This window comes from Durio zibethinus, unplaced genomic scaffold (genome assembly GCF_047325235.1).
Source record: "Durio zibethinus cultivar Kanyao isolate XHJ-2024 unplaced genomic scaffold, ASM4732523v1 HiC_scaffold_102, whole genome shotgun sequence".
Taxonomy (NCBI): Eukaryota; Viridiplantae; Streptophyta; class Magnoliopsida; order Malvales; family Malvaceae; genus Durio; species Durio zibethinus.
This window is the reverse complement of record NW_028322725.1, coordinates 54,214-67,500: the sequence shown is the minus strand read 5'-3', so window position 1 is coordinate 67,500 and position 13,287 is coordinate 54,214. Positions and strand designations below refer to the sequence as shown.

Sequence of the window (13,287 nt, the reverse complement as noted above, 5' to 3'; positions counted from 1 at the left end):
CATGAGTAATCAAATGAAATAAAGCGGCTCGATAAGACCCCATACCTAGAGCTACCATCATATAACCCAGTTGGGACATTGTAGAATAGGCTAAACCCCTCTTAATATCTTTTTGAGCAAGAGCTAAAGTAGCCCCTAATAATACTGTTATTATACCTATCAAAGATATTAGATTCATTATGTAAGGTATAACTATGAAAAGAGGAAGAAGGCGGGCTACAAGAAAAATTCCCGCTGCTACCATAGTGGCAGCATGTATAAGAGCCGAAATAGGAGTAGGCCCCTCCATGGCATCAGGTAACCATACATGAAGGGGAAACTGCGCAGATTTAGCAACTGCGCCGGCAAATAATAAAGAGGCACATAAAGTAACAAATAAAAAATGAACCTCATTATTATAAATCACGTTATTAAATATTTCGAACAAATCTTGAAATTCGAAACTTCCCGTTATCCAATAAAAACCTAAGATTCCTAATAATAAACCAAAATCGCCTATCCGATTAGTTACAAACGCTTTTTGACAAGCGTTTGCCGCAACAGGTCGTGTGAACCAAAACCCTATTAATAGATAAGAACACATTCCAACCAATTCCCAAAAAATATAAATTTGTATCAAATTAGAACTAGTAACTAATCCCAACATTGAAGTATTGAATAAACTCATATAAGCAAAAAATCTCAAATATCCTTGATCATGAGACATATAATTGTCACTATAAATAAGAACAAAAATTCCAACAGTAGTGATTAATATTGACATAATAGAGGTAAGTGAATCAATAAAGTAGCCAAACTCGAAAGAAAAATCATTATTGATGGTCCAAGACCATCCATATTGATAGATAGAACTTCTATTTATTTGCTGAATAGACAGATCGACCGAAAAAATCATAACTATACTTAACAATAAAATATTGGGAAAAGCCCACATACGACGAAGATTTTTTGTTGCCGTCGGAAAAAGTAGGAGTCCCATTCCTATTAATAATAGGAATTGGAAGTGGCACAAAAGGTATGATCCATGAATATTGATATGTATGCTCCATAAAAACTTTTTTCTTATTCTTTCTTAATTAATCGTTTCTGATTCACCGGCTCTTATCTCTTTTGATGGAAAGGGAGCAATAATACAATCAAGATATTACAAAGTTAACTGGAATTTTCTATTATTAATCTTTTAATCTTTCTCAAATATTTCAAAAATATTCAAATTTCGAAGTTAGAAGTAATCAAATGATATCACCGAGTTACTAATGGAAAAAAAAAATATTCTTTTTTTTTTTCAAAATTATGTATCCTTTAACAGATTAATTACGAGTCTCATTCGAATTTGATTGAAAATGAAAATTGGGCATACTCTCTCTTCGAGCTTGACCAATTACCAATTAATAGAAAAAAATTCAAGTTTGTTTTTTATTAGGTAAATAAAATGGTTTTTTTACATTTTTTTGTTTTGATGTATTTTTCGTGTATAAATGGAGATGTATAAATTATAAATGTAGGACGACAAAAAAAATAGGCAGAGATAGAGAAGGAAAGACTCTTTTTTACGTTTTTTTGATTTCATCAATTCAATTTATATATCATAATAGATCCTAATCTATCCTATAGATTTGAATGGAGATATAAAAAAGAAAGGTACCAATAAATTAAATACAAATTCTTCTTTTTTTCTGGATAGTGTATGGAATATAAATAAAAAAAGGTTATATCATATTTTTTTTTTTTTTTTTTTCTAGAATAGAAGCATTTTATGTTATTTTCCCATCTCTATTTAGTTCTTATGAAATTTATATAGTAGTATATAGATAATTATAATCTAGAAAATCTATTAATCTAGAAAATCTATAGGAATAGATAAATAATGACATAAAGACACCGATCATTTTGTTTTAAAAATAGATGTCTTTGACATCCAACTATAGCACTAAATAACCTTTTTTTTGAATGGCAGTTCCAAAAAAACGTACTTCTACATCAAAAAAGCGTATTCGAAAAAATGTTTGGAAAAAGAAAGGATATTGGGCGGCGTTGAAAGCTTTTTCATTATCGAGATCTATTTTTACGGGTAATTCAAAAAGTTTTTTTGTACGACAAATAATTTTTTTTTAATCTGAATTGGTTTAACTCGAATAAGATACAAAGGTTTTCTTTTTTGAATATCTTTTTTTTTTTCATTTCCGGGATGGGGATTCTCATTTTCCCCATCGCCCCATTTGGTATCTTAGTGTTATAATAATTTGTTATTTTTATAATATTCAATTTCAATTTATAATAATAAATAATTAAATAATTAAATAATAAAAATTTGTATATTTATACTATAGCTATATCGGAGCACATATATATAAGAGCTTTAACTGGGTTGTTGAAACTAATCCATTAAGTTTCAATTTTGTAACTTTATGAATCATTATTTCTCTGAATTACTATATATCCTTCCCTTGCTTTCAACCCAATTGAGAAAACTCCCTTTATAATTTAGTGGATATACAAATAATGTATCAATTTAAAATGATCTAAAAAAATTCTATGTTTGTATAAGAAGATGAATCAAGACATATTTTTAGAATTCGAAATTGAAATACTTTTTTGAAGTATGGTACAATTATGACAGGAATCGAAACGCTTTTTATATAACGTAACGTGTACAACCCAATATCTAGTTGGTTTGATAAATCCTTAAAACGCAAAATCCTAACGATTAATACAAAGCTATGCAAATTACATAAATCTTTTGAAATCATTGGATGTGGTGCTGAAATTGTGATCTCTAAAAATAATATTTTTTCATTCATTTATTCATTCAATTGATAAGCATTTTTTTTTTTATAGATTCATAAAAATCATATAAAAGAATGAGAGATGAATCATTAAAAAATTAAAATGATAAAGAACATTTTTTTGTTGAATTCTATCTATGAATTGAAGTTACAACTAGTTAGTTTAGTTACAATAGAGGAGTTCTCTTTTAGGAAAACACAAACTATAAAATCTCTGTTGAAATAATTAAATATTAAATTAAATATTAAATAAAAAAAAGGATAATTAAATAAAACGATAAATAATAAAGATTCTTTTTGAACCTTCAAATTGCTATTTAAACGAGTTTTTATTCATCAATTTAAATTAAATGCTTCTTTTACATTTTACATTGAATTGACCCCTTCACCTTCAATCTCGACGATTGAATAAAAAATGGCTTATTATGATTTCGAGCAAGCCGCTATGGTGAAATCGGTAGACACGCTGCTCTTAGGAAGCAGTGCTAGAGCATCTCGGTTCGAGTCCGAGTAGCGGCATAGTATCTTCTAAAAGAGATAGAATAAGTCCTATAATGAATTTAATTCCTGATTTCCATTCCATAAAATCTAGAAACCCTCGCTTTTTTCAGAATTCTTATGATTTTTTCAACTTTAGAGCATATATTAACTCATATATCCTTTTCGGTCGTTTCAATTGTAATTACAATTCATTTTTTAACCTTATTCTTATTAGTCGATGAAGTCGTAGGACTATATGATTCATCAGAAAAGGGCATGATAGTTACCTTTTTCTGTATAACAGGATTATTAGTCACTCGTTGGATTTATTCAGGACATTTCCCATTAAGTGATTTATATGAATCATTAATCTTTCTTTCATGGGGTTTCTCCCTTATTCATATGGTTTACTATTTTAAAAAGCGTAAAAATGATTTAAGCGCAATAACCGCACCAAGTGTTATTTTTACCCAAGGCTTTGCCACTTCGGGTCTTTTAACCAAAATGCATCAATCCGCAATATTAGCGCCTGCTCTCCAATCCCAGTGGTTAATGATGCACGTAAGTATGATGGTATTAGGCTATGCAGCTCTTTTATGTGGATCATTATTATCAGTAGCTCTTCTAGTCATTACATTTCGAAAAGCCATAAAAATTATTGGTAAAAACAATAATTTATTAAATCAGTCATTTTCGTTTGGCGAAATCCAATACATGAATGAAAGAAGCAATGTTTTATTAAACACTTATTTTCTTTCTTCTAAAAATTTTTACAGGTATCAATTGACTCAACAATTGGATCGTTGGAGTTATCGTATTATTAGTCTCGGGTTTATCTTTTTAACCATAGGAATTCTTTCGGGAGCCGTATGGGCTAATGAGGCGTGGGGATCATATTGGAATTGGGACCCAAAGGAAACTTGGGCATTTATTACTTGGACCGTATTCGCGATTTATTTACATACCCGAACAAATAAAAATTTGGAAGGTGTAAATTCCGCACTTGTGGCTTCTATGGGATTTCTTATAATTTGGATATGCTATTTTGGGGTCAATCTATTAGGAATAGGTTTACATAGTTATGGTTCATTTACATTAACATCTAATTGAATTGAATAAAAAGGCTAAGCCTAACAAATACTAAGATAGGACAGCGTATATATAAGAAAACTTATTGTAAGCTGTCAAGAACCTTTTGAATCACTCCACTACTTGATTCAAAAGGTTCTAACAAAAGCCAAAGATGTCTGATTAAAATTCAATTTAATTCTTTTACCTTTTTTTACTTAACTTAAACTTAAGAGAAGAAAAAAGACTTCTTTCTTTTTTTTTTCACTGTACAACGAACAATTTTAAAAATCATAGGATTACTTTTTGATTTTTTGTTTTATTCATCAAAACTATCTATAAAAATAATTATATAGAATAGTTTCGACCTTCTCACCTGATAATGAGAGGACAAAATCCGGATAAATACCAATACCTATTACTGGTAGAAAGATAGAGATCGAAACAAATAACTCTCGTGGTCCAGAATCAAAAAAATAAGAACTTTGAGCATTAAATAGCTTGTATCCATAGAACATTTGACGTGACATAGATAATGAATAAATAGGAGTTAATATCATTCCAATTGACATTACGAAAGTAATTAGTATTTTTGGCATTAAAAAATATTTTTGGCTGGTAATTATTCCAAAAAAGACTATCAACTCTGCAACAAAACCACTCATGCCCGGTAATGCAAGAGAAGCCATCGATAAGATACTGAACATCGTAAATATTTTTGGAATCGGAATAGCCATTCCACCCATTTCGTCGAGATAAAAAAGACGCATTCTATCATAACTCGTTCCTGCCAAGAAAAAAAGTGCAGCACCGATAAATCCATGAGATATTATTTGTAAAATAGCTCCGTTGAGTCCCGTATCAGTTATAGAGCCAATTCCTATAATTATGAAACCCATATGAGATACGGAGGAATAGGCTATTCTTTTTTTTAAATTCCGTTGACCAAGAGATGTTGAAGCTGCATAAATTATTTGCATTGTACCCACTATTATCAACCAGGAGAGAAAATATGGAATGAGCGTGGGGTAATAATTCCATATTGATGCGAACTAATCCATACGCTCCCATTTTTAATAAAATTCCGGCTAGAAGCATACAAGTACTGTAATGTGCCTCCCCATGGGTGTCTGGTAACCACGTATGTAAGGGTATAATCGGCGATTTGACAGCAAAAGCAATAAGAAATCCAATATAGAATATGATTTCCAGTGCGACAGGATACGATTGATTAGCTAATGTTTCAAAATTTAATGTTGGTTCATTAGAACCGTATAAACCGATACCCAAAACTCCTATTAATAAAAAAATGGAACCCCCCGCAGTGTACAAAATAAATTTTGTAGCCGAGTACAGACGTTTCTTTCCCCCCCACATGGATAGAAGTAGATAAACGGGAATTAATTCGAACTCCCACATGATGAAAAAAAGTAAAAGGTCTCGAGAAGAAAATGATCCTATTTGACCACTGTACATTGCTAGCATCAAGAAATGGAATAATCGCGAATCTCGAGTAACTGGCCAAGCCGCCAAAGTAGCTAAAGTAGTGATAAATCCTGTCAGTAAAATGGGCCCTATAGAAAGTCCATCTATTCCCAATCTCCAGTAAAAATCAAAAAAATTTATCCATTTATAATCTTCCTCCAGCTGGATTAATGGATCGTCCAATCGGAAATGATAACAAAATGCATAGGTTGTTAGAAGGAGTTCAAATATGCATATACACATAGTATACCACTTAATTAGCTTATTTCCTCTATGAGGAAGAAAGAAAATTAAAGAACCTGCAGATATTGGTAAAACTACAATTATTGTTAACCAAGGAAAATAATTCGTGGTAAAGACAAGATGCACTTGGACCAGAAAAACCCGTGCTCAAAAAAGATTTTTTTTGAGCACGGGTTTTTTCAGTAAAAAAAAAATAAAATGGATTCAAAATGTATTCAAGTGGGGTTTTCGGGAACGTATCAATAAGCTAGACCCATACTTCGAGTTGTTTCATGCCATAAATAAACTCGAACGCTCAAGAAATCTGTTGGACAAGCGGATTCACATCTCTTACAACCAACACAGTCTTCTGTTCTTGGAGCGGAAGCAATTTGCTTAGCTTTACATCCATCCCAAGGTATCATTTCTAACACATCGGTGGGGCAGGCTCGGACACATTGAGTACACCCTATACATGTATCATAAATTTTTACTGAATGTGACATGGGATCTATAATTTTTTGAACATCATAAAATTTCAATCTAGTAAACTTGTAAATGAATCATTATAGTTAAACACCAGATGAATCAACGATTTACCAGAAATTTTCTAATCAATTTCCTTCGGGATCAACTCATAAGAAAGGACCAAGATACTTTGATTTCTTACGTTTTCGAAAACATGATGTAGATTCCAACATATTGGACATGCTAATTCAAATTGGTGAATCTTATAATTTAATATTATTAATATTACTTATTCAACAAAGTTGATTGATTGATACGCGTTGATTTTCTGTTACGATAAATTGAGGAAACAATAGCTGATCCAATAGCTGCTTCAGCGGCTGCAATAGCTATAACAAAAATTGATAAAATATTTCCTTTTAATTGCCGACTATCAAAAAAATCAGAAAATGTTACAAAATTTATATTAACCGCATTCAGTATAAGTTCAAGACACATAAGGGCCCGAACCATATTTCGACTCGTGATCAATCCATAAATACCGATAGAAAATAAATAGGCACTCAAAACAAGTATATGTTCGAGCATCATTGACCAACTCCTTATCAATTTCGATTCATTTTAATATGAACAATAATTCAACGGATTTGATTGACTAGAATAGAATATAACAAAAAGAATATATTGGAAATATCTCGAATAAACGAATTTCTATTTTATATTTTATACACGAACAAGAATTCAAGGAAAATAGATGCGATAAGACAGAAAAAAGTTTAATTTGGATTGCTTGCTATTCCTAGTTAGAAAGATTTATTACTGACGAGCCACAGCAATTGCACCTATCAAAGCAACTAAAAGAATTAGTGAAATGAATTCAAATGGAAGAAAAAAATCTGTTGCTAAATGAATTCCAATTTGTTGACTATTACTTATCAAATCTTGTTCTATAATTTGGTTTGATCTTGTAGTCCAAATAATCCCGTACCATGATGTATCTAATATAGTAGTAATTAGCGAAACAAGAATACTTGTACAAATCAACGAAGTAAGGCCATTCCCAATGGTCCACAGATTAAAATTTTTATAATATTCTGAACCATTCATGAACATCACAGCAAATAGGATTAAAACATTTATGGCTCCCACATAAATAAGAAGCTGGGCAGCAGCTACAAAATGAGAATTTGAGAGAATATAGAATAAGGATATACAAACAAGAACCAATCCCAATGAAAAGGCAGAAAAAATTGGATTGGTAAGTAATACCACTCCCAGGCCCCCTAATATAAGACCCGATCCCAGAAAAACTAAAAGAAAATCGTGTATTGGTCCAGGCAAATCCATTATATGTAAAATAAGAGATAAATAAATCGAAATGCTTTTCATGATCTTATTGACCCGACCAGGAATTTTTTTTTTATGATACGTTCCTAATTGAATAAAATCCTAATCTATTAGGTGTGAATTGATCTAAGTACAATTATTGTTTCGTTTTTAATTCTTTTTTTTTGTTCGGTTCGAAAGGGTATTTTGTTTTTTGAAACTATATATTTCGAAATAATTACGAATATATTAATAGATTTTCAAGAAAAATGAATTCGAAATTCTTATCAACCAGTTAATTTGTAATTGAATTTTTATTTATTGACCAAACAAAGAGTAAAGGCCTCATTCTTTTAAGTCAAACCAAATATTCTTTTAACTTAAACCAAAACGGAACCTTAAAAGAATTGGAAATTTCTCTTTAATAGAATAGGAGGTTTACTTACTCAGTTTTTCTTTGAGGCGAATTCAAAATTGTTCGAATTGTATAATCGTCAATTACTGACATTGGTAAACGGCCCAAAGCAATTTGATTATAATTCAATTCGTGACGGTCGTAAGTAGAAAGTTCATATTCTTCAGTCATTGATAAACAATTTGTTGGACAATACTCAACGCAGTTACCACAAAATATACAAATTCCGAAATCAATACTGTAATTAAGCAATCGTTTTTTTCTAATATCCGTTTCAAATTTCCAATCAACAACAGGCAGATCTATAGGGCATACACGAACACATACTTCACAAGCAATGCATTTATCAAATTCAAAATGGATTCGCCCACGGAAACGCTCTGATGCGATTAATTTTTCATAAGGGTATTGAATAGTTACAGGTAAACGATTTGCGTGGGATAAGGTAATCATGAAACCTTGACCAATGTACCTTGCTGCTCGGACTGTTTGGTGGCCATAATTCATGAACCCAGTTACCATAGGGAACATATCGTGAATATCTATGAATAATTTTATGTTTGTTTCTTTCTCTTGTTTGAACCAAGTCATGAATCTCGTATTCTTTTTTTCTTTACAGTGAAAGAAGTTGGAAAGAAGTTGTTAATAATAGATTACCGAGAGAAATGGGTAAAAGAAATTTCCATCCAAGATTTAATAATTGGTCCATTCTTAACCTAGGTAAAGTCCATCTTGTTGCGATAGAAATAAACAAAAACAAATAAGTTTTAGCTAATGTAATAAAGATACCAATTGTCGTTCCAAAGATTCCATTCATTTTATTTATTTCAAATAGCTCAGGGACGAATACGTACGGAATGGAAATATTCCAACCCCCCAAGTAAAGAACTGTTACAAATAAGGAAGAAAGTAATAGATTTAGATAGGAAGCAACATAAAATAAACCAAATTTGATACCCGAATATTCGGTTTGATACCCTGCTACTAATTCTTCCTCGGCTTCTGGTAAATCAAAAGGTAATCTCTCACATTCTGCTAGAGAAGAAATTAGAAAAACGATAAACCCTATTGGCTGACGCCACAAATTCCATCCCCAAACCCCATATTTTGATTGCGCCTCAACTATATCAACTGTACTTGAGCTGTTAGATAATTATAGTCGATGATAACATCACTGTTCCCATCGCTAGTCCAAAACCGTACATGAGGTTTTCAACTCATACGGCTCCTCGTGGGTCACAAATAAATTTAAGGACCGAATCAGTATTATTTCTCTTCGTATGGTTGTAGAATAGATAGAGAAAAAATGGATTGGAAGGTCCAAAATTATACCAATGGAATTCTGTCTGCTATATTATGAAGAATAAAAAAAGTGCTTCTGAATTGATCTCGCCCGTTACTAATTTCAATTTTTATTTGTTGAGTAATAACTTAAGCCTTCAATAAAATACTTCTTGTAGAAATATCAATAGATATTTCAACCCATTGTTTTCGATTACGAAAAAAATTAAATATTACATTAGCTCATAAATCATGACACAGATTATATCTCTCTATATATATGAAAGAAAGAATAAAAAAAAAAAAAATATTTATTTTTTATTCTTTCTTTTTCGTTCCTATTCTTCTTTCTGATCTGAGAAAATTACGAATGGGGGCTTAAACTAAAAAATAGTAAAGGATTATTTCGTTCCTGATAGTCATTACTTTAATCGGTGGATAGGAGCATACTCTGGACCGGAATCGTGGGTAGTACTGCCTACTCATTTCTACTAATTTAAAGCCCCAATTAGTATTCTTTTTATGTTATCCAGAAATATCCTTTTTATATAATTTACATAATCTCCATTACTAATCCTTTGTGTATTTTGGTGTTCCTAACCATCCACTCATTTTTTTGTTCAATCCCCCGTTTGGTTTGGCAATACATGTATGGGAATCTATACAAAGGATAGCCAAAACTCTATACGGTTGATCTTTTGAGCCCGCTTCAAGCTAGATTGACTAATCAACCCGTCTTGGGGTAAAGACTTCTTCCACTTATGTTTTCTTCCACTTAACTCTTGTACATAGGAAATGAGATTAAATTTTTTTTTGTTTAATTTACTGCGAATTTATAAGCTGCTTTCTTTCACTCATATATAACTATCTAATTTAGTTTATCAACCTGAAGGATAATAAAATAACGAAGATATCTATTCAATCCATTCAGCTTATTTTATAGAACGAAAGGAATAGGGAAAAGAAAAGTTTATATTTCAACGAATCGCACGTAGAGATATTGATAAAACACATAGAGTTAATGGTATTTCATAACTAATCGATTGAGCAGCAGCTCGCAGACCACCTAAAAAGGAATATTTATTATTTGATCCGTATCCTGACATAAGAAGTCCAACAGGAGCAATACTTGAAATGGCAATCCATAAAAAAATACCGATATTGAGATCGGCTAAAATAAGGCGAGAGCTAAAAGGAATTACTGAAAAACTTAGTAAAATGGATATGACTGCTATAGACGGTCCAATACGGAATAAACGAGTATTTCCTCTAGATGGAAGAATATTCTCTTTGAAAAGCAGTTTTGTTCCATCTGCTAGAGCTTGAAGAATTCCCAAAGGGCCGGCGTATTCAGGCCCAATACGTTGTTGTATTCCTGCAGATATTTCTCTTTCTAACCATACAATTACTAGTACACCTATTGTGATTCCCAATACAAGAGTCAAAATAGGGACAAACATCCATATGATCCCATAGACCTCTTTTAAGGATTCCAATCTGTAAAAGGAATTGATATCTTCTACTTCTGTTGTATAAATTATCATTTCAACGATCAACTTCTCCCATAATGATATCTATGCTACCTAGTATCGTCATAATATCAGCCAATTTCATTCTTTTAACTAACTGAGGAAGAATTTGCAAATTGATAAAACCCGGCGGGCGAATTTTCCATCTCCAAGGAAAACCACTTTGATCTCCTATCAGAAAAATTCCTAATTCTCCCTTTGGGGCTTCCATTCTCGCATAAAGTTCTTGTCTCGGTAATTCAAATGTAGGAGAAGGTTTTTTACTAATGAATCGATATTCAAAATCATTCCATTCTGGATCCCTTTCTCGATCAAAACATCGGATTTCTAAATTCTCATAGGGACCCCCCGGAATTCCTTCCAGGGCCTGTTGAATTATTTTTATGGATTCCGTCATTTCACTGATTCGGACTAAATAACGAGCTAATGAATCTCCTTCTTTTTGCCACTGGATTTCCCAATCAAATTCGTCGTAACACTCATAATGATCAACTTTACGAAGATCCCATTTGATTCCAGAGGCTCGTAGCATTGGGCCGGATAGACCCCAATTTATTGCTTCTTCTCCACCAATAACCCCTACCCCTTCAACTCGTTCTAAAAAAATAGGATTTCGCGTAATAAGTTTTTGATATTCAACAATTCCTGTTAAAAAATAATCACAGAAATCCAAACATTTATCTATCCAGCCATAGGGTAGATCGGCCGCTACTCCTCCGATACGAAAATAATTATGCATCATTCTCATACCGGTGGCAGCTTCGAATAGATCATATACTAATTCTCTTTCTCTGAAAATATAGAAAAAGGGGGTCTGTGCACCAATATCGGCCATAAAAGGTCCAAGCCATAATAGATGAGAAGCTATACGACTCAACTCCAACATAATTACTCTGATATAGCTGGCTCTTTTAGGGACTTGAATATTGCCCAATTGTTCTGGTCCATTTACGGTTATTGCTTCCGTGAACATAGTGGCTAAATAATCCCAACGTGTTACATAAGGCAAATATTGTATAATTGTTCGGTTTTCCGCAATTTTTTCCATTCCTCTGTGTAAATAACCTAATATTGGTTCACAGTCAACAACATCTTCACCATCTAGAGTAACGATGAGACGAAGAACACCGTGCATTGATGGGTGGTGAGGTCCCATATTGACTATCATAAGGTCTTTTTCTGTAGCTGATAGATTCATAAGTTTTTCCTCGATTCATTCTTACATGAATTGTTGAAAACGAAAAGAAGTACATCAAAATGAAAAATATAATAAATCGACTAATTCAATCAAATTAACGATTTTTTGATTCCCGAATATCCAACTCACTAATTAATTCTTTATAACGTATGTTATTTTTCTTTGATAAATAAGACAGAAGCCGTTGACGTTTTCCTAGAATTTTACGTAGACCTCTCTGAGATAAATAGTCTTTTTTGTGCAATTCCAAATGTGAAGTAAGTCTTCGTATCTTATTGGTGAAACTGACTATTTGAAATTCAACGGACCCCTTGTTTTCTTCTTTTTTTTCTTGAAAAATAACTGAGATGAATGAATTTTTTACCATAAAACAAAAATTTCTCTCCCCCTTTTTTTGAATGTGAATTTTACTGATCAGTAATAATAATAATACCATTCATTTTAATATGCACAATGATTTTAAGTTCGTTATGAACTTTATAATTTTTTCAAATAAAATTAATCAATCCGGTTTTCAATCATAATATATGGAAAAATGTACCATTGACGAATTTTCAAACGCGGATACATATGTATCCTTACCATACTGAAACGACTGCCATTATTACTATTAAACCAATAGCGATTCATACAAGCTAAATCTTCTAATCGATAATTGGGCCAAAGAAAGAACTTTAATTTAATTAGTTTCTTTTTATCACTATCAAGATGTTTGTTTTTATTCAAAACTTGACCACAGTTTTTTACATTATTTAAAAATACTGGATTTCTATGCATACCATTTTTATCCCTTGAATTGAAAGAAATTCGAATTCGCAATTCTCTCCGGTGGTTAGGGGATAAAATATTTTCAGGAATAAACAAATCATAATGATTTTTGTCTTTATTTTCAGTCATTTTTTGATGTCTTGCAATGGATTCATCAAAATTATTTTTTTCAATATAGTTTTTTTTTTTGCGTCTTTTTTTTTTTTTGCGTCTTTGATTAATTTCATGTTTATTTTTATGAACCAATGAAATACTTATAGT

General features: G+C 31.6%; 1 protein-coding gene across 1 annotated transcript; it reads right to left on the bottom strand.

Annotated features, from left to right (window-relative positions):
* Positions 1-8,025: 8,025 nt before the first annotated feature.
* Positions 8,026-12,674, bottom strand: LOC149509855 (NAD(P)H-quinone oxidoreductase subunit H, chloroplastic). The gene is made up of 2 exons (XM_089757651.1): positions 10,523-12,674; positions 8,026-9,402 (listed from the first exon to the last, which is right to left on the bottom strand). Exon 1 carries the CDS (start codon positions 12,256-12,258, stop codon positions 11,077-11,079), a length of 1,182 nt encoding a protein of 393 aa, XP_089613777.1. The 5' UTR covers positions 12,259-12,674; the 3' UTR covers positions 8,026-9,402; positions 10,523-11,076.
* Between the last annotated feature and the right edge of the window lie 613 nt (positions 12,675-13,287).